This window comes from Mauremys reevesii, linkage group 9 (genome assembly GCF_016161935.1).
Source record: "Mauremys reevesii isolate NIE-2019 linkage group 9, ASM1616193v1, whole genome shotgun sequence".
NCBI lineage: Eukaryota > Metazoa > Chordata > Testudines > Geoemydidae > Mauremys > Mauremys reevesii.
The window spans coordinates 41460754-41483049 of record NC_052631.1 but is presented as its reverse complement, the minus strand read 5'-3'; the positions used below and the strand labels follow the sequence as shown (position 1 = coordinate 41483049).

The 22296-nt window shown below is 40.1% G+C and overlaps 1 protein-coding gene across 12 annotated transcripts in view; it reads right to left on the bottom strand.

Annotated features, from left to right (window-relative positions):
• Window positions 1-22296, bottom strand: part of PIK3CB (phosphatidylinositol-4,5-bisphosphate 3-kinase catalytic subunit beta) — a 224566-nt gene that overhangs the window by 52079 nt on the left and 150191 nt on the right. For all 12 annotated transcript variants that reach the window (XM_039488094.1, XM_039488093.1, XM_039488091.1 and 9 more), the window contains 5 exons: window positions 19236-19487; window positions 18237-18333; window positions 16383-16513; window positions 10162-10215; window positions 7547-7735 (listed from right to left, as the gene is read on the bottom strand). In XM_039488094.1, the coding sequence (XP_039344028.1) occupies window positions 7547-7735; window positions 10162-10215; window positions 16383-16513; window positions 18237-18333; window positions 19236-19487 (723 nt within the window). The remainder of the gene's footprint in view (window positions 1-7546; window positions 7736-10161; window positions 10216-16382; window positions 16514-18236; window positions 18334-19235; window positions 19488-22296) is intronic.

Below are 22296 nucleotides of genomic sequence, written 5' to 3'. Positions count from 1 at the left end.
TTATATTATCCTGAAAAGAGATTTTTAATAATTATTTTTCCATTCAGTGCAAGGTCCCTACTACATGTCTGAGGCAGTGCACAAGGTCTGCACAAACATGTAACAAACATTCACGAACGCCACACAACATTCTTTTATGGGCCAAATGTGATTTATAATTTATAAAACTCATTTAGCCACTACCACAGGGCTAACTCTCCCACCTTTCCACCACTGAGAGGCCCTATCCAAAGCAGATCAATATGATTCTGCTGCATTGGGGATAGGGTGGCAGGATTCTGGGACTACGTGCAGGGGAGCCCTTGACTTCTGCATGCCAACAAGCTCAGCTCTTTATCACTGACCCAGCATAAAAGGAAAGCACGGGAGTGAGAGAAATACTAACAGATACACAGCTCTGTGGATTTCAGAGCCATTTCTCTTCACGGAAATGTGCTTCAAGTGTTGTGGATGCTATTGCAGCCACAGAGTATGGCATGGAGGATTCCTTCCTCCCACTCCAGGGGACTCCACTGAGCCAAGCCTGATTTAAGACTGGCATGGGGGACAGAATCTGCTCTTTATTTCTTATTCTTAATATAAACACATAACAGAGTAATAACAAAAAATATACATATTTCACAGCAAAGTATGCCCCTGCTTCTGCAAACACTTGCCCAGTGAGTAACTTTAGGCACATGAGAACTCCCATTGAATTAAATGGAACTATTCACGCGGATGAATGCTTGCAGGAAACATCATCTTAAACATTTTAGAATAGAAAAAACGGTTACCTACCTTTTTGTAACTGTTGTTCTTCGAGATGTGTTGCTCACGCCCATTCCATTCTAGGTGTACATGCACCCACATGTGCAGTCGTCGGAGATTTTTGCCTTAACGGTATCTGTAGGGCCAGCTGTGGCACCCTTTTGAGTGTTGCACTCATACGTCAGTATATCCGGCGCCGCTGGTCCTATGCTCTCTCAGTTCCTTCTTGCCAGGAACTCTGACGGAGGGGTAGGAGGGCGGGTAATGGAATGGAACGGACATGAGTAACGCATCTCAAAGAACAGTTACGAAACATAGGTAACCATTTTTCTTCTTCATGTGCTTGCTCATGTCGATTCCATTCTAGGTGACTCACAAGCAGTATCCATGGAGGTGGGCTCGGAGTTCATCGTCTTGAGCTTGCTGGGTAAGCGCATAATGAGACGTGAATGTGTGGACAGACAACCAGGTAGCAACTCTACAGATCTCTTGGATTGGTACTTGTGCCAGGAAGGGTGCTGACAACGCTTGTGCCCTAGTCAAGTGTGCTGTCAGGAGCGCTGGCGGAGGCACCTTCGCCAGCTCATAGCAGTAGCAGATGCAGGCTGTGATCCAGGATGAAATCCTCTGAGCAGACACTGGGTGACCTTTCATTCTGTCTGTCACCACAAAGAACAATTGTGTTGACTTATGGAACAGCTTTATTCTGTCTACGTAGAAGGCCAGTGAAGATTGACCTGCCTTGCAACAGAGGATGGAAAGCCGAGATAGCAGCCAGTTGGACCTTGATCAATGACAGGGACAAACCTTGGAGTTTGAAGTGCAGCAGATAATCCAGGATCTCCTACAGTGGGACTTGCTCGGCCCGAATATGCCATTCTGAGGCCCAGCACGTGAACTTTTTCCATTTGGACAGGTAAGTCACTCTGGTGGAGGGTTTCCTGTTACCCAGCAAGACCTGCTGAACAAGGGAAGAGCATGCTTGTTGGTCCGGCTTAGCCATGCAGTAGTCAAGCCATCAAGTGCAGCACCACCAAAAGGCTGCCGTGGTTCTGGGACAGCAGATCTGGCCAGATGCAGTGGGGCGGCTACTGAAAGACTCAGCAACGGTGCCGAACCAGTGCTGGCAAGGCCACGTGGGGGCTATTAGGATAATTCTTGCCCTGTCTTGCTCGATCTTCAGAAGGACCCTATGAATCATCAGCACTGGCCAAAAGGCATACATCAGTGCCCCTGAACAAGGAATGAGAAAGACGTCTGACAGGGAAGCCCTGTCCATCCCCCGGATCGAACAGAATACCAGTTCTGCTTGGAGTCCCTCACCTCTGGGAAATTATGCTGACCGCCTCCAGATGGAGCAACCACTCATGAAGAGATGAGCAAGTCCTGTTGAGGTGATGTGCCAAGACATTCCTGGTCCTGTTGGGATCCAGGAAGTGGGTGGGCAGAAAGGACCTCCCCCAGCCTAAGGGGAGGACCCACAAGGTCCGGGATCTCAATTAAGTACGTGGGACAACTAAAGCTATAACAGGGACAGGAGTGAGGTCACAGGGCTAAGCGAAGGGAACCTGATAGGGACACTGAGCAGAGAACCCTGGACTTCGCCCACTGCTCACTGAAGGTATCAAGGGAGTCAGCAGACACTGCCCAGAGGAACTCTGCCAGGATGTGTGAGCGGATGGAGGATCAGAAATAGGCCCTGCAGTCGCAGTAAACCCCGTCAGCCAACCTCCTCTCTCTGGTCTAGATGGCCAATTTGGCCAGTGTTAGGAGGTTGACAAAGAGGTCCTGTGACTTTGTGGGAACACGGATAGGGAGTGCATAGATAAGGAGGTGAGGGGAAAAATGCAGCCAAAAGTGTAACAGGATATCTAAGAGGAGACGGAAGAGGGGCTGCAACCTGGCGCACTCCAGATACACATGCGCCAGGTCTCCCTCACGCTGCAGAAAAGGCAGGTATCCGGGACAGGAGTGAACTGCACCAAGAACATGCTTGTGCTCACGGCTCTATGAAGGAGCCGCCAACTAATATACCCAGTGGGCTTCGGGACCACAGTGGGATATAGGCTAGCCCACCGGGGTTCCTCACCCTCCAGAGGTGGTAGGAGGTCCCCCACTTCATGTTGGGGTGGAACACAAGGGTGAGGACATGAAGGGTGTTGAGCATATACAGATGTTTCCTCGGCACAGTCCGGAAACAGGCTGGCTGCAAGTTGTGCAGCCAGCTCACAGTGAAGGGGTGGAATGGTCAGGTGGGGACACAGGGCAGGGGCCTGATGAGAAGGTCCGGAGGGCCCGGGGTGTAGGGTGGGCTGGGGGTGCCCTCCCGCAGGACCCGGTCAAGATATGCCCGAGCAGTGGGCAGTAAAGCAGCCCTCACCTCCTGAAGTATACGCGGGGGAGTACGAGGTCTGGAGAACTCCATGAGCTGAGCGAGCGTCAGGGGAGCCAGCCAGCCCGTCTCCCCGGTCGTAGTCCAGGAGGTCTCCAAGTCTGGTGACTTCTGCCAGGACCAGCCTCTGTTGCACCAAGGTGAACTTTTTAACCCATGCAACCTCACATCAGTCTACTCTGAAAAGAGACTGTTCCCATTGAATGGGAGGTCCTGGATAGAGGTCTGCATCTCTTGAGACAGGCCGGCGGTCTGAAGCCAGGAGCTGTGCCTCATGACCACCGCTGCCATGACTACCCTAGCCACTGTGTCCCATGCCATCTGGAGAAAGCACCTCAGTGCCCTCCTCCACCAGGGTGCCGAATTCTTGGACCAGACCCTGAGGGAGGAACTCCTTGAACTTACGGGAGAGAGTCCCATAAGTTAAAATTGTACCTGCCTAAGAGGGCCTGATGGTTCACCACCCGGAATTGCAGGCTGTTTGTTGAATAAATTTTTCTCCCCAAAAGGTCCAGTCTTTTGGCCTCTTTATTTTTGGGAGTTGAACTAGTTTGCCCCTACTTGTCCTTTTCACTGGCCACGGAGACAACCAGCGAACCTGGAGGTGGGTGGGTATAAAGGTACTTGAACCTTTGGCCAGGACAAAGTACTTCTTTTTGGCCCTTTTGGAGGTGGGAGGGATGGATGATGGGGTTTTCCAGAGGGCCTTGACAATTTTCAGGACCGTCATGCACTGGTAGTGCAACACGTGCCGGAGTAGAGGCAGAGAAGATATTGAACAAGATGTCCGCTCGCTCTGCCATCTCCTCCCCCATCCTCTCCACCTCTAGGCCCAAGTTCTTGGCCACCGTTGAAGCAGGGCCTGGTGTTCCTTAAAATCATCCAGCCGGCTGGCCCCTTGAGGGTCCCATGACCGCCTCATCCAAGGATGAGAACAACGACTGTACCGCTGGGGTAGGCTCTGGGTCATCATCCCTCATGGGGTAGGGGATTTTTGGGGTGGGTTCTGTCTCCTCTGGCCCGACCTCTGAGCGGGTCTCATGCATGGAGCCCGGTACCGCCAGTTGTTGCTCCGAGGCAGCGGCAGATGAGTGGTGTGAAAGGGGCATCATCATCACCAGCATGTCCCATGCACTCCAATAAGGCCACTGTGCTGGCCACTGGCCATGCTGCCAAGGCGGCGCCATAGATGCTGATACGGCCTCAGGTGCCCATTCACACCGGTGGAGTCTTGGCGGAGGGCTGAATTGCCTTTCTGTGCCGGAGGCAGCTGCTGTGGGGGTCACTTACAGGCATAGGCCTATTACAGTCTACACAGGGCTTAAACCCCGGAGACCAGGGCATGCCCCACCTAGGGCAAAGTCCCCACTGGGACTCTTACCTTCTGACTCCTAACTACACTTAACACCTACTTAACACTGACTACTATAAACCACTATTTACAAGACCCTAAGGCTCAAAGTCAGAAGAGACAAAACCGCTAGCCCTTGCTATGCAAGGAAAGGTGCTCCAACTAACCATCATGGGAGGTAAGTAGGAACTGAGAGTTCATAGGGTTGGTGGCGCCTGATATACCAATGCATAAGCATTGCACTCAAGGGGGGCACCACAGCTGGACCTACAAATACCGCTAAGGCTAAATCTCCAATGACTGTGCATGTGGGCATGCGCACACCTAGAACGGAATGGACATGAGCAAGCACTTGAAGAAGAGAGTTTTGTCTTCCTCACAAATATAGGTTACTAATGTTGCCAAATACATTACTCAATTGCCAAATCATCCTCTTCTCTACATTAGCAAAAAGAAATACCACATTCCTTCCAGAAAGTGCACATTAAGATACATGATAAATGGCTAAAATACACAACGTTATCTATATTATCTTAGGCATTTTATTTTAAAATATTTTTAAAATGAAGTGCCATAATGTCATTTAATCTATTTTTCTCTAATCTTTATTTCCAAATAAAAAACCTATTCTAAGTAATGTGGACCTGTCAATTCATTTCCTACAATTGTTTAGTCATTGACTTGTGGTGAGCGTACCCCAAAGCCCCTTCCTTACATTTTCATCTTTATGGGTAAATATATACCAGTTTAAATATTCTTAACATACTAAATAAAAACAAATCAAAAGCTTAAGTGAACAGTAGATGTGCAAGAGCATACTGGAATGAATAAACAATGTGAGAAAATTCATGTGTACAAAAGAATGCAAGAGGGTGAAGAATGAGTGGGTGATGCATATGACTAGTCTCGAGTTCACTGCTGTAAACCATTCAACTGCAAGTTTAGAGAGTGAAAATCAAATTACTTTAATAGCTTCAAGAGTAACTTAAGGCATGTTGGAAAGAAGGATATAATGGAAGAAAATAGATCTTCCAGAATAGTGTATATGTTTTCCTTAGGCTCTTTGCTACCTAGACCCTGGGACAACATTTTAACTGGACTGTCCAATCAAAAGGGCCGCATGATGAGTAAAGTCGACAGAAGTTGGTGATGGTGGTGGGGGGAAGGGGGTTTCCACATAGTGGATGAATGGGTTTCCCAGTCTCCTAAAAAAGGTTACAAGTTTTATAGTTAGTAAGTGGAGGAGTACCAGATTTGATTCAGATACTATTTGGAACACATGTTTATACTGTGATCATTATGCTCCATAAAACATAGTTGATTTTTAGCACAAACATTTTAAAGGTAAATAGTTTCTCTTTCAAATTATTAGTATGGTAGGTTAGTATGATAACTTACTATAATACTGCCAATTATATCCACAGATGACAGATACAATCTTAGTGTGATGGTCTCTAAAATCACAAATGCCATTCAATGCATGGCTCCAGTAACAGTAAATTTTAAATTAAAGCAAGCAGACATACTGCAGCAAGCATCTGGTTCTCTGTTAGTGTGTTGGATCTGTTAAAGCTGTCTGGGTCTGTATAGTTTTGCCCTGCCCACTGCAATAGTAAGCTTTTTTGAGTACACAGAAGGTCTACGCAAAATTCCCCCAAAAATACAGAAATCCATTATTTTTACTACATTTACACTTTTAAATCAGTCTGAGAAACAGAAATATTATGACGACTATGAAATCCATATACTTTTCCTATACAAAGTTACAAACATTGTTCCACAACTTAAAAATTTCAATGGCCTACAGCTATCTAGCTATTACTAGATAGCTCCATAACAGAGGAGTACCTCACATTATAATCACCTCAGAAAAATAAACATTTCATTCAGAAACCAGAATTCCACAAGTATCAGTTCATTTCAATAACTCAGAGGATATAGCAACTGAATTCAGGACAATTATATACTCCACTAATATTAAACACTGACAAAGTATAGTTTTTTAGTCATGAATCCAGTTGTGTATTGCTATGCAAATTGAGGAGAGTCATTCTAAAGCTATCACACACATTTCTACCAATTTTCAACAAGCATTACAGGACTAGGATTCTATTTGGGATGATGTGAAAAATGTAGACATATGAATTACAGTAATAAAACAGACTCGTATACCTATATATCTGATACATTGCATCATCCTCATTTTAGTTTCAATCTGTTTGGCAAAATGGAATCTTAGTTTGATATTAACATCAAAACTTGAAGCCCCTAATTATCTCTATAGCAGCTTTAGGAACAGCTTACTCAAGCAAGTAGTCTCACTGAAGTGAGTGACACTATACTTTGTAGCAAGATATTTAATTGAAAATTAATTGTTCTCTTCAATAACTATATATTAGCTGGTTTGAACCATCAGTTTTTCCACAAAGTTCCAAAGGTTTTACCATCTGAAAAAGTACAGTCAATCTGAATCTAAGTTTTTGGACTTGCAGTTTTAATCAAGGCCCTGATCCTGGAAATGCTTAGGCACATGCTCAAAGTTGACCAGATGTATGTTTTTAGGATCACGGCCTAAAATTGGGACATGGAGCGAACTAAAGAAACTATGGAGGGGAATAGAACAATTTAACTGTGTCAATCTTATTTCTCTTTTGCGTCCTTGGGCTTGTCTACCACTCTCCTTTCCAGTCGGTGGTGGATTATGGAGACATCCTCTTAGAAGTAATTTGAAAGCTTTGTCAACTCAGAGGGAATTCAAGCACACACTCTGCCTGAAGTTTTTTGAGAAAAAAGTGCTTGGAAACTGGTTTTTCATGTTTAACTTTTAAATTAGTATTAAAATCTGGCTCGAGACATAGGTTCTTTGAAAGCAAAAGAGTTATGGCCCAGATCCACAAAGGTATTTAGGCTCCCAACCTCCACTGAAATCAATGGCCTAAATGCCTATTTTTATAAACCAAAGTTTAGCACAACACTTCAATGTTTCTGTGTACAAGAAAAATTTTGCTCATGATTTGCCTGCCATATTTTTACATTGCCTTTGCCATTTGCCTTACCTGAGCAACATCTTCAAGTTTGTTCCATTTTATAGACAGCAGCAGTTTTGGCAGTGATTGTGGGAAATTCTCACGACAGTCATACCGCAAAGTCCATATAAGATCCATTTCATTTTCGCATAGTTGAGTCAAGGGGTCCCTTTCCATGATTTCTTTTATTTCAATATAGAACTTTTTGCCACCTCGACCCTAGGTAAATTAAAGTTAGCAAAGTAAGTTAAAGAATCACCAAATTTATGTTATACTGGACGTAGACTGACTAGCTTGCTCTAATAGTCTATGATAAAGCTATATTAGGAAAATAGTAGTATTAAGTGAACTGGATTCATTTCTTAGATCACAGTGGGATAATTATCAGGCTTTTACTTCGAACCTCAAATTTCTGGTGATGGTAGAACATATTTATACAGCAGAATCTAAATTAAATTTACAAAATTATTTGAAAAAAGTTATGCTTCTGCATAAATAACACTAGATGGCGATATTGCTGTTTTCCCATTTAAATTGGGGAATTCTTGTTTTGACAGCAAGTACTTTTCCCATTTATTTGTCAGCTAAATATTGTCATGGCAGCGTAAGGGTAAAAGTCAAATTAAAATCAAATGTTAAGGATGCACTTCCAACTATAACAAAAAAGACTGGTTTTGTATGTAAATACTAACACACATTATGTTTTCTAATACAGATTTGTTTTATTCTCACAATTCTCATTTTAACGCAGAATCAAAATAAATGTAGGGCAGGAAGGGACCTTTAGAAGTCATCTACTTTCTGCCAGCACTGAGGCAGAATTAAGTATACACAGACCATCCCTGAGAGGTGTTTTTCTGACCTGTTCTAATCCTCTAATGACAGGGATTCCATAACCTCCCTAGGTGACTTGTTCCAGTGCTTAACTATCCTATGTCAATTACTATAACAGGTTAAAAGTTAACATAACTTTGATTACTAGAACTTGGAAATCAACATTACTTTTAAAAATTAGGTTTACTAAGAACGAATCTTCATTTAAAAGACACGCTGGTCAGAGGATGCATCCTTACTATGCAAACTGCAAGGAAAGAAATAAAGCTGACCAACATAATTTGAAAGCCATATAGACACATAATTAAATGTAATAGATGCTCCTGCTTCTAGACAAAGATGTACTCTATGCTGAGACGTTGATAATCTATTTTCACTGTGTATTATATGAAGCTCTGAAGCAACCTGAAAACTTGAGCAATTAGTATGGAAACTTCCTTGGATCTTGTGAAATTAAAAAAAAAACTGAATCTTCTCTAAAGTGGTATTCTTTTTGTATGAAAACCTTTTTCCTTCCTTGTAAAAGTTCAGTTAAAATTATAGGCCAAATTGAAGACAATATTGTTTATGTATCATAAACAATTTCACTTCATAGTAACATTCTGTAGAGAGTTCCTAGTTGACAAAATAATTCAAATGCTACACACATTACTACTTTCAAATTTAGCTCTTACTGGACAGGGTGAGTGCCTGAGCCTTGCATTGTGCTGAAAAGTAAATATCTTCAAGCAAAAATATCATTTAAGAATAAATTGTTTAAGATAATAGACTTAAAATAGCTGGTGTAATTGAAATGTTTGTTTAGTGAGCTAAGAAAATTATGTACTTTTTTCTTATGTCAAAATATACAGTAAATGAGAAAGTCTTGAAAATAAAGTGATTTTGTAACTGAAAGCTTTATTCAAGAAAGCTGTTTTCATGTTCCTAAAAGATAATAAATAAAAGGTCTTGATTACAAATAATGTCAAGCTGACATTCTACTGTGTAAGTGGTAATCTCATTTACATATTCAGTTGCTTGTAACAGAACAAGTTATGAGTTTTCAGTGTTTTGGAACACTGCATAATGTTTAAAGTGCTCTATTCAGTGTTATTTATACTTGATGTACTTGTTGACAAACATCTGTATTCTAAAACATCATACAGTTTTTACTGTAGATCAGTAAGTAGAACAGATACTTTCCAGTAGCAGACTGGAGAACTAGCAGGATTGTAGTTTTCTGTATTTTTTTTATTTTTTCCCTCAACATTAGGTGGGTATGTATTAAGAAAGCAATTTCAAGTTAAAGACTTCATATAAAAAGTACAACCTCTGTTCCAGAACTGTTCACCTCCTTCAGAAGATCAACTATCTCCACTCCATGGGTGTACAAAAAATTAAGGAATTTATTGTTGTCAAAGATCAATCCAGCTCAAAAATGGTCATTATTGGGAAGCTTCTGACAACAAGACAGATTATCTTGCTACAAATAACTATTAATTAAATTTGTATGCTTTATGAAACCAAATTTCAGACATAGATGAGGTATAATCCATAAAATATATTCAGCCACAGCATCCCTTGTCCACTCTGTAGCCTGACTAGTGTCCAATACAGAAAATATATGCTTGATTTGAAGGAAATGCTAAGGCCCACAAAAGTGGGTGGTCATTTAAAAACAAACAAACAACCTAAAAAACCTAGAGGGTTTTAATGTTACCTGAATACATATATTTATTTTCTATTAGAATAATATAAGCATGAAGTGTCAGAGAAATAGGATATTGGGATTTTCTAATTTTGAAGATGCTATTTTCAGGTTGGATACTTACTGCCATGCCAGCATTCTCACTGCTTTTTGCAATCTCAGCCGCCTTTTCAAGTATCTGAAAAAGGATAATAGTTTAAGTTTAAGATTGAAATAAAGAACTGGACTACATTTTGAAGGAAAAATGTTATAAATGTGAAGTGGGGAAACAATACAGCAGAAGTTCTCTCTTTAGTTACAGAACTGATTATTTACCCATATTTATTAATTCTTTATACTGTATGTGTGGTATACAAATGTGTTTATGTATGATGTTACATCACAACCTTATGTGTATTATTACTCTTCCATAAAATGTGTTCTTATGAATATAGATAGCTAATTTAATAAAATAGATTCTGGTCTAGAAAATGCACAAAGGAGTGCTACATACCAGCTGCCCATGTGAAGAATGCAAGTACTAGTGGAATGCACCTAAAGCAAAAGGATTTCTCAAGCAATTTGGTGTTCTCTTAAGATGTCATCCTTGCATAAATGTATGTTCTTTGGTTCCACTTCAGGGCATGTAAGTACAATATTTTCCCCTCATCTTTACAATTATACATGTGAATTAAATCTGTGAAAAGCTGCAAGTTAACATTCTTGGAGACTGATGCCCGCTATCTATCCACAAAACACATCTTCTATAATGTCAGCTTCCCTACACTGTCCCTTCAGTAATCTAATGGGTACTTCAATTTCCATGTCCATCCAATTTTTGGTGGCTGTGCTCAGTGCTCAGCACCTTCAAAATTATTGTCAAGTAGCATCCATTGTATGAGATGTTCTATGATTTAGATACATATCCCCAGAGGTGAAAGTAAGCTGGTCCGGTCCAGTCCGGCATAGCAGCAAGAGCTGGTATGCCATGCCAGACCGGACCAGCTTCCCAGGCTGGAGATTTAAAGGGCCCAGGGCTCCCTGCAGCGGCCGGAGCACCTGGCCCTTTAAATCACCGCAGGAGCCCCGCTGCCACTACTCCAGTAGCTCGGGGGTGATTTAAAGGCCCCGGGGCTCCCAGCCTCTTTAAAGGCCCCGCCTCTTCCAGTTGAGGCTACGCCCCTGCTTAGGACTTCAGCGTACCGATAAGTCCTTTAATTTACTTTCACCCCGCCTAGTCCACTGCAAATTAGATTGAGACCTACAACCTATTTTGCATAGTTCGCTGAACATACAGTAACATTTGGTTTTTACTGACCTGGGCTGGATTTGAATCAACAGCACTTATTCCTTTACAAATATCCTGAGCCATTCTGCACCCAAGCATGAACAGTACTTTGAAAGTTCAGATATCTAGAAATAGCACCATGAAGGTGGCAGCCCTGAGCAAGGGGAAGGAGATAGTGGATCATGTCCTGCCCAACATATTTTATATATATTTACTTAAAGCCACAAAAGCTTTGGTTGATGCACCTCAGTGGAACAATGCACATAACTATAAGCAGGTAACTTATCCTCTCTAGGTTATTTAATAGTTCTCCATAGACAGTATTCAGTATAAGAAAGCTGTGTATTCAAACCAGATGTTTTTCATGTTTAAGAATATCTAAAAATTACATCAGCAATCAGCTTATAGTAGCAATCAAATACACATCACAAATCAAATACAAATCAACATCCACTATACAATGATTATAGGTGGAGTCAGTAGCAATGCCTATAGTTAAGGCTGCCTGATGCTTTCTATTATAAGATTCTGTTTTCAGTTGCATGCAACTTTTTCCAAATTGTTTTAGTTGAAATTTTCTGCAGTGGATCTCTGCCTGACATTGAGTTTTTTGTTTTGAAAGTTTCAGCAAAAATGGTTCAGCCATTTCCCAAAGTGAAATTAAGAGGAAAATACATCTTTGGTCATGTTAAAAATATTTTTATCATTTTATTGAGAAGCTCTTGCACCTTCATGCTTTGGGGGTGGTCTTGGAATATGGCAGGCCTGGGCCTTTTTCTGCTTCTATGGAAAACCTCCCATTCTAATTATAAACCTTTGGAAATAAAATCTCAGTTTTCACATGCTCAGTAAAGCCTTGTGTCATAAATAAACAGATCAGGGTTAAGGTCTCTTTTCCCTGGAAAGGGTTAACAAGCTCAGTAACCTGAGAAACACCTGACCAGATGACCAATCAAGGAACAGGATAATTTCAAATCTCTGTGGAGGGAAGCCTTTGTCTGTGTTCCTTGTTTGCTCAGAGCTTTCTTTGGATCTAAAAGAGGCCAGTCATGTCTCCAAGTTCTCCTGGAGTAGTTCCTACTATTTAATAGTGAGTATTAATTAGAAAGGCGGATTAGTCTTTTGAGTTGCTTTCTATATTTGCAATTGTGTGTTTGCTAAAGGAAATTCTTTATTCCTATTTGCTGATATTGCTTTTACTGAGAAAGGGGGAGGGGGAATTCTCTCCAGAGATTGATAAGTTTAGACCCTGTGTATTGTTCCAGCTTGGTATCACAGAGACAGTTACTTTCTTTTTATTCTTTAATAAATTCTTTTTTCTTTTCTTTGGACTTGGTGACTTCCTTCTTTTGTGGAGATTCAAGGGGAGGGGAGGGGGAGGTGAGTCCCTCTTTGTGTTGAGTCAAGGATTTGACTCGGTGTAATCTCTCCAAAGCAGGCTGGAGAGAGGGAAGGGGGGAGGGGAACTGGCTGTTTCTCTCTCTCTGGTGAGATTCAAGGTGTTTGGATCTGTGTTCCCCAGGGGAAGTTTTTGGGGGCACAGGGAGTGTGTCAGACACTTAAAAACTGACTGGTGGCAGCGAGAACCAGATCTAAACTAGGATTTTAGTTTAGAGGGAAACCAAGGCAGGTCCCCACATTGGAACCCGACAGCTTCAAGTGGGGGTGAGACCTATGACACCTTGTTACAGTTTAGCAGCTAACTTCTCCAAAGGTTTTATCTGTACTGAGCAAACTCTGGCCTAGTGCTGCAATGGCAGGACATTACCTATAATTGTTGCTCTTGGCAGTCACAAGGCTACTCTGATTCAAATGCAAAGAGGACAGGAGCCACACAGAGGCTGGCAACAGCAGAGAGAGAGAGAAAGTAGTTTGGAACAAAGAGTTGGGAGAGGGGAGAAAATGGAATAGGAGCTGATGGAGGGAATGGAAGCCAGTATGCTAAAGGGAAAAAAAAGGAGAAGATTGAGATAATACAAAGAGCCGGTCGAGGGGGGTGGGGAGCGGCAATGGATGAACCAGTGCCGTTTAGTGAAGGAAGTCCTTATCTGTTGGGTCCCTGCCTCTTTTGTTGCAGAAATTGGAAGGGATCTAGTGAAGGAGGCAGGGGTTTGCAGGAAGAGAAAAGCATGGTCTTATAGTTAAGGCTGCTGAATGCTGCCCTGGAGAACTGGATTCTATCTCTATCTCTGCCACTGAGTTTTGATGTGATTCTCAACCAGTCACATACTACAAAACTTTCACAGGTGGCCACTGTGTTCCCTCTATTTTCTGGACACTTGGGTCTAATTTGCAGAAGTGCTAAGCATGTACAATGGCTACTATGTTCAATGGGGGCTCTGCTCTGAATATATAAAGTGCCATAAAATGCTTAAGTGCTCTGAAAATCAGGTCCTAGGCATCTAAAATTGGGCAGTCAAAATTAGTGCATACTTTTGACCTTTCTCTCTCTGTCCTTAGGTCCCCATTTGTAAAATGGGAATAATACTACCTCCTCACCTCACAGGAGTGTTGTGAAAAGAAATTTATCAGTTTTTGTGAAGCACTCATAATACAGTGATGAGTGCTAAAGAAGAGCCTATGAAGAAATTAATAATTTTGTCCTCATAGCAGGACTTGAACAGTGTGCAATAAATAAGCCATGATGTCACATTTGAACAATGAGGATAAAAGAAATATCAAATTGTCATTGATTGAGCACCATCCATTCTGTGAACTGAATAAGGAAGGGGCCCGGTGGAAATAGTAGTATGTGATAATGGAATGAAAGACTGTATTAATGTGTATGCATAACAGGGCTGAATTCAAGCAGCACAGCCAACCATCTTAATTCTGGCATTTCCTATCTTTTGAGCACTTGACTTTGCAACCTTAACATGCTTTTAATGCAATTTGTGAGTAATTTCAGCTATAAACTCCACCACAATACAATAAATAAAACACAAGATACAATCATCTCAAGTAAAGTGGTGAGAGCTTGACTTCCTAGCACAGAAATAGATCTTAGAGAGCAGATGAGGCAAATCTGGATTAGTGTTGTGGCTCAGGGGGACTCAGTTTCAGAGGACTTCTGAATTAATTCTACTTAAATACAGTCTAACATTTACAGCAGGCACATGATTAACAACATTAAATAATTAGCTGCTGCTTCAGTGAAGATGGCTAAAGTGAGGTATCAATTTGCATCTATAATGAGGGTCTTTGTATATTCTACTAACAGGTGGACTGATGCTATGATCTTTATATCATTTTAAGATATAAATATATTTAAGATATAAATAAAAGAGAGAGAAAGAGAGAGAGAGTTAGATCCTGAAGATGAAACTGAGACTCTCAAACCATGATCACGCATCTAATTTTGTCTAATGCCTTCAACCAACACTGAAAACTGGAACAATTAAAACAAATTATGTATTTGCTAAATCTTACTTGCAAATTTAAACAAATATTGAGGGTCCAAATCCTCAGCTGGTATAAAACAGGTAGCTACAAATATAATTTATGCCAGATGAGGATGTGGCCCATTGTCTCCATCATTTTGGTCCAAAGGGGCCTTCATTCAAAGAGGGGAGCTTTATTCCTTCACAAAAAGATTAATTACTATACCATCCTGATCTCAGCAATTCATCCTCAGCAGCTCTGATCTCAGTTCGTTCTCAATATTGGAACTTAATATCTGAGGCAAAATATTCTGATGCTTCTAGTTTCCCATTGATGTTATAAAACATTACTCAACTCTAGAGAATTAAAAGCAGCAGAATGTTTTGAGCAACCAAGAACCGCCAAAAAAGGACTTGTATCTAAGTTCTCCAATACTGAGTGCTTCCAGTGAACATTTCTTCTACGAGCTGTGAAATCACTTCACATAAAAGCACAAGAATTTCCCCACGTTTGATGTACAGAACTGCTCAGGTACAGTTGAAGAAGAGGATAAAGTTCTCCAACAAGAGTTATGACAGACAGGGGAAGATCATCACACTAAACAACTGTGACTATATAATGTACTGCACTCAATAAAATCCTCTGACCATGTTTATGACAATGTTTGAACATGCCTGAATATTTGAATTTTTCAATTGTAAGTCATTAAAAGCACAAAAGAAAAACTGAACACAAAACCAAAAATATTAACTAGTAAAGGTAGTATATATTCTAAATTATCTCAGGAACACAAATACATATGATTTTAAATATTTTTAGAAATGAATGTATACAAGATAATTAACAGAAAAAGAACAAGAATTATAATTAAAAGGTGATAAAATTGCCAAAATATTTTTAAACAAGAGAAATAACTTCTTCAGCAATTGGTAATAAGATTTCCCACTACTCTCAGGAAAATGGTACCAACTGCTTAGTGCTGCGAAACTGCACTTACATTATTATTGTCACCTGGGATCAGCTTTATTTGCTGGTTTGTGAATAGACTAGCGTTCTAGTATTTACACTGTAGATGCATCAGCTATACTCTGAACACACACTCACATATACTTCCTGTCCCTAGGCAGATATTCTTGTTTGTATCTGTGACATTGTATAGTACAACTAAAGGTAATTTTGTTCAAGAGCAAACTAAAGAAGTGTTTTAGTATAGTAACAGACATAAAAAGTGTATTTCTCCAGAAAAGGACTTTAATTGTTGAAGGGAACAGAAAATGGATAAAATATAGTCTTAAACGTGAAATGTCAGATCCTTTTCAGTCCTGGTTAAGTACAGTTTGATATCACTGAATGTGTTTATACTGAGGTTTACAGAAATGCAACTGTGGTATATTATTGTCAAAGGCAGTTCTAATATTAAAAATAGACAGTGTTTTTTCTGACACTCAAAATAACATGCACTAGAAGTGCAGACTGTTTAAAAAATTCTGTTCAACATGTTCTCAAAAGATACTGAAGCCAGAATACTGAGGTTTAGTTATATGTTCCAAGTTTTAGTAACTACAATATGTAAGCTAAAAAGCAGGAAGGGTGGATTTAATCAAAAGCCAGTGTTTAAGGGGAAGAAAGTAAATACCAGATAGCCATTTATATACTAGCATTCATGGCTTCTCTTTATTTAATATATTATATCTTACCTTATCAAAGGGAGGGTAATAAATGGGCAGTTTTGAATATTCTTGAAATTTAATGTGCAAAGCCGTTGCATTTTCTGTGTAAGGATTAGTTCGTACTGTTCCCATTGGATTCAACATTTCTTCAAGTTCATCTAAAATATCAGAACAATTTATGTTATAGAACAAAGTGTCTTTGGATAAGGCAGCAATGCCATGAGAAACTGCTTCCTGTGTTGATTGTAAAAATATACATAGCTGTTCACAGAGGGCCAGATTCTCTCCTACTTTGCAATGAATCTCTAGCACAATCTATTCCTAATATCAACATGTCTGATGCCCAAGAGGATCATCCAATGAAAGGAAGACAGGTTAAAGAACCAGCTTGGCTCTTATGACACGTCCACTTGTTACTGTTTCAGAAAACGGAAGGTAGGCAGTAAGAATTGTCCCTGTAGCATGACAATCTCTAGCTGTGGTTTCAACCCCGTGGATAGGTTCCCATAACTTTGTCCAAGGGGGAATGATCCAGCATCTAACAGGAGTTCTAAGCCACTGAAGACAAGACTGCCTCGTGTTGCTGAATTGCTTCTCTAATGAAAGAGCAAGATTAATAAGCTCAAAAGGGCATTTTGTCCAGTTTTCCTCACGCAGATGGAAGGTGACTACGATGTGGGGCTTTATGGGAGAGAACAGCACAAGTCAAGAATGCACAAGGATATCCTTAGGACTTCGGATGTTCTGTTTCTGGTTCTGTCACTTATTTAATGCAAGTCTTGAGCAATTCACTTCTCTGTACCTCATTTTCCCTACTGACAAAATAGGCATAACAGTTACCTACTTCACAGGTGGGTTGTGAGGTTTAATAAGCTTCTTATAAACACAGATCCTTGGAATAAAAAGGCTCCCCAAAACTTCAGAGGCAGTTACAAGTAGTTGGGATTTACTGACAGAGGCTATTCTATGCACTTCGCATATTCAGCATAAACCACCACATTATAATTCCCATTTTCCACAGAAAAGGTTACTGAATTAAACAAAATAGATGGCCAAATCCTCAGCAGCTATAAACTGGCATATCGCCACGATCCTCAATCAAGCCAAGCAGATTTACCAGCTGCGGATCTAATCCAGAATGAATATCTTTAGCATGATTTTTAAAATAAATATTTAAAAGCTGCTCTTTATTTAAAGAAAAAATAATGTATAAATCAAAATTAATGTAGATTAAGCTCTCTAATTTGCCGGAACAGATTCTCTGTAATATATATGACATGACAATGCAATTAACTCTCAGTCAATAAAAACCACATGGATTGAAATTTATTATAATAACGTTTCCTCCACTGAAATATACAGGTTGCTTATAAAACAATATGAAATCTAGATGCCACTCTTCATTCTAACCAAAACAATCATCTGCTTTTTATGGCATAGGAATCTGAACCAACAGAAGCAATGAAAATATAATGGCATCTTAAAGATGGCAAACATTATAAATAGCTAGAAATAATAGTCATTGTCATTTTAAAGGGTCCTTATTCAGTAATGGATAACACTTCAAGGATATAACGGATTTCCAAACTAAACAAGAAACAACCCCAAGAAATTTGGTATTTTTTGAGAGAAGGATTGAAGTTTAACAAACACCAGACTAAGGAGACTGCATAGAATATCAGAAGGAAAACAGAGCTAACTACTGAGGGGACATAGACATATTTTATGCAATAATAATGTTAGCTCTCTCTTTCCCTATTTGGAACAGTGATAATGGCAGCCAAAAACAATTAATATTCCATTATCCTAAATTAATGTTGTTCTTTAGTCTCTTGAGTACGAGTATACAGCAAATCCCAGGATTACAAAATCAAACCTTACCAGGAAATGATGTCCAACTGTGCAGTAAGAAGTCTCCACTCTTCAACTGTCCTTTAAAATCAAATACCATGGTATTTACCCAGGCTACAGGATAGTGCTGTTGAAGGGAAGACTTTATTGTTTAAATAGAACCTAACAATAAATCTGAAACTTTAAAATGGTAAATGGCATAAAACTAGAAAAATAAATAGTAAAAAAAGATTGTTCTAGACTAAGACTCTGATTCAGAAAAGCAATTCAGCATATGCTCAACTTTCAGCATGTACCTAAGTCCCATTGTCTTTAGTTCAATAATGAAAGTTAAAGATGTGATTTTCTGGATAGGGTCTAGGAATAAAAACAAAAAACCAAAAACCTATCCTGTTCAGAGCTCAAAAGATGTGAATACAATTTCACAAATACTAATAATTTTTAAAGCTTCAGCTCATTTAAAAAGAGACATTGCCAACTACTTTAAGTTTATGGCCTTTTTCTGTGTGTGGGGAGGGCCAAAAGCTTTTACAAAACCCAATAAGAACAGAATATTCCTCTGCGTTGGGGAATGTAAACAGCCTTGGTCTGAGTACATGGAAACCAAAAATTGAATAGTAAAATGCAAAAAGTAAACAAAAATGATGTGAAATAAATTATTTTTTTTTAAAAAATCGTTTACTTTTAATATAAGATGCCGTTAATAATACACATGAAGATTTTAAAATGTGATTTTCACAATACCCCTTTATTTAAAAATTTTTTTGCTAGAATAAAAAGGATAAAGAAAAAATAAACACTAATAATTAACAAAAGGAGGGAAAATTATTCTTTTTTGTTTAAATAAGCTCCCTGAGACTAGACAGTTCATAAATAAGTTGCTTTTTTAACTGAGCACTACTTCAATTTAAGGTCACCCATTTTTTTCATTTGTGTTTCAGATTTCCAAGGTGAGAAAATAAAATGCCTACAAATACACTGCTCAGTACATTAAGAGGTACATTACGGGAAAACAAATAAAAACATTACCACTTTTCCAGCTTTCCTGATGGTCTGGTATTTCGAGGGATTAATGGTCTTGGTTGACTTTTTAGTTTTCATTTTATCCATCACAGCATAAACTGCAAAGCACAGCCTAGCCATTCTTGGCAAGTCACAGACATTGATTTCAAATTCCAGTGTTTCATTCCAAACATGTTCACTTCTCCCAGATATTTCTGCACTTACAATTGGCTTACAAAGGAGTTCAGTTCCATGGAAAAGACCAGCCCTGACATGAACCTATAATAGAGGTGTGACAGAAAAGTATCCAAAAACATTCCACGAAGCCAGGAATATTACTTAAAAACATAAGACCTAGTTGAAAAAGTTTTTCTTTGAAATGATTCTCTGATGAAAAAAGCCCTTTTCACAAAATCCGAGTTTTCCATGGGAAAATTTCCTTTTTATCAGGAAAATCAAGTTGACAGCTCCAATGTTGTTCTCCTAGAAGGCTCTCGTCATTTCATTTGAAACTGAAAAAAAGCTTTCCCAGAGGGCTGCTGAGGCCAAGCACCAGGGCTCTTTGCATCACAGCTTCTCCAGCCCTGGAGATAAGGGGAGGGGAAGGGAGGCTGAGCACTGGGGCTCTCTGTCTCGCTGTCAGGCTCTTGTCAATTTCTTGTCAATTGAAATGGGCCTTCTAAGAAGGCAGCTGGGAAGCCAAAAACCATACCCATGAGAAATTTTGCATTTTGATGTTTTGTCCTGATTTAGAATTACATTTTTATTTCAAAAACCCAGATTTTTTTTTTTGCAGGAAGTGACTTCCATATCCTGGCCAGGTCTATTAAAAACATAGAGTATTTATTAACCTAAAAGCATACACTGTACAGGAAACTAAATCAAATCTTGAAAAAAATTACTTCACTTTTGGTGTCTATTACTGTTGGTGCTCACACATAGCTCATGTTGGCAGAATAAGTATTAAACTGAACGTGTAGTGATAAAGTTATATGTATTTAGCTATGTGAAGAAAAGTGCTGACTGTATTTTATAATTGCTTCTTTTCTGAGCCTATAATGAGTAAGAGGATTGACTTCACTTCTTCCCTTTAAAATATTTCCTGGAAAGGAGTCAGGTCCAAAATACTACCCTTGTTTTCTATTTTCTACTTGAATTCAAGGTAAGCCTTTTGTTCTATACAAAGCCCACATGCTAAAGCAAAACAACTACAAAATCTGGATACAAAAAAGTAAACTCATGGTGGGGTGTTTTCCCCCTTTTTATTCTAAAAATCTTATATATTCCTATTGAAACTGTTGCCCTGAAAACCCATTAGAAAAAAGCAAAAATATATATGTGGATTTACAATTCAGTTCTGGACAGAATTAAATGCATGGTAAGTGTAGTGATGACTTGGGTGAATGTCAAAAAGTTCAGATGCTTATCCAAATTATTCAGGTCTGTAAAACTGTGAAGGAAATCTTAAAGGCTCCCTGGTGAGATTTCTGACAATTCCTTATTTCCGGTCCAGAAAGAAATACCAGAATAACAGCCTCTCCCACAGTATTATGCCACTTCCTTTGCAGCAATTGCATGTAAACAGAAATACAATTTTTAAATCAAACTTAAGTTAATCTAATTTTCTTGAACCTATAAACATTTTCTTTAGACTTTTGGGTAAGACCATGTCTACAGGGACTACAGTAGCATATTTAGGGCACCATAGCTATGCTGGCATAACCCAGTAGCATAGATGCAGCCTAAACCAACAGAACAGGGTTTTCTGTTGCTATAGGAACATCAGCTCCCTCAGTGCTGGTAGCTAGGTCGACATAAATGTTCTTCTATCAACATACCTGCGTCTTCACTGGGGTTATGTCAACCTAAATTTTAAGGGTAGACCAGGCCTCAGAGTTCAGGCTGGTTCATTCTTTATTTCACCTACTTAGATCTACAGCACTGAAAAGGAAATCTTAGAGCTGCCCGGTGAGATTTCTGGTAATTCTTTACTTCTAATCAGGAAAACAAATACCAGGTAAGCATTCAATATGGTCAGCCACAGAACTCTATTGTCCCAACTCAGACACATGGCAGAGGCTAGAGGAATTGTATTGAGATGGTGTAACCCACGCACCTTCTGGGTGTGGTGTTTTGTCCCATCTAGTGGCACTGAGACTACTTAAAGAGAGAAATAGTGAGTCTGCTCTACAGCCTTTGCTAACAGACAGTTGGCTTTTAGCTCATGCTGAAGAGCCTCATGCACTAAGCTCCAGAGGTCCCCCACCAACAACCAGGGGTCTGTCGGCGTTACAAGTGGGGGCTCATCCGGGATTTCAACTGGGAAGTCTCTGAAGCTCGGGCTGCGCTTCCTCAGCTATGGGAAGTATGTAACTCACACACCTTCTGGGTGTGGTGTTCTGTCCCATCTAGAGACCTCTTAAAGAGAGAGATAAAATGAGTCTGCTCTACAGACTATTATTGTTGTGGTAGAGGCTCATGATTAAATCCCTGTTCCTCTCTCGGGATATGTCTACACAGCAAAGAAAAACCTGTATCTGGCCTCAGCCAGCTGACTTGGGCTTACGGACCTCAAGTCATGGGGCTCTCTCATTGTTGAGTAGAGTTCCGGCTTTATCTTCCAGGTGCTCAATAGCTTGGGCTTGTGTACCTAAAAGATCGCCTAAAGCTCTGAGATGAGAACCATGGTGAACAACTCAGCGCCTCAGCCACTATGGAACTTTGTACTATAAAGGCACAGTTTATCTGTGCAGGAGACTGCTTTCTCAGGGGCTGGTTGGAGACTGTGGAATGAACTCCCACATGAATTAAGGACCTTTACAACCCACATCACCTTCCGTTCCAATTGCAAGCCTTAATCTCACTTTCTCTCAAGACACAGGAAAATAAAACCTCAAACAAAACCTTACCAAAACCCTGAACAGCACACACAATTTTCCTTCTAGGGCAGTGGTGGGCAAACTTTTTGGCCCGAGGGCCACATCTGGGTGAGGAAATTGCATGCAGGGCTGGAGTAGGGGGCTGGGGTGCAGGAGGGAGTGCAGAGTGTCAGAGGTGGTATGGTGTGCAGGAAGGGGCTCAGAGAAAG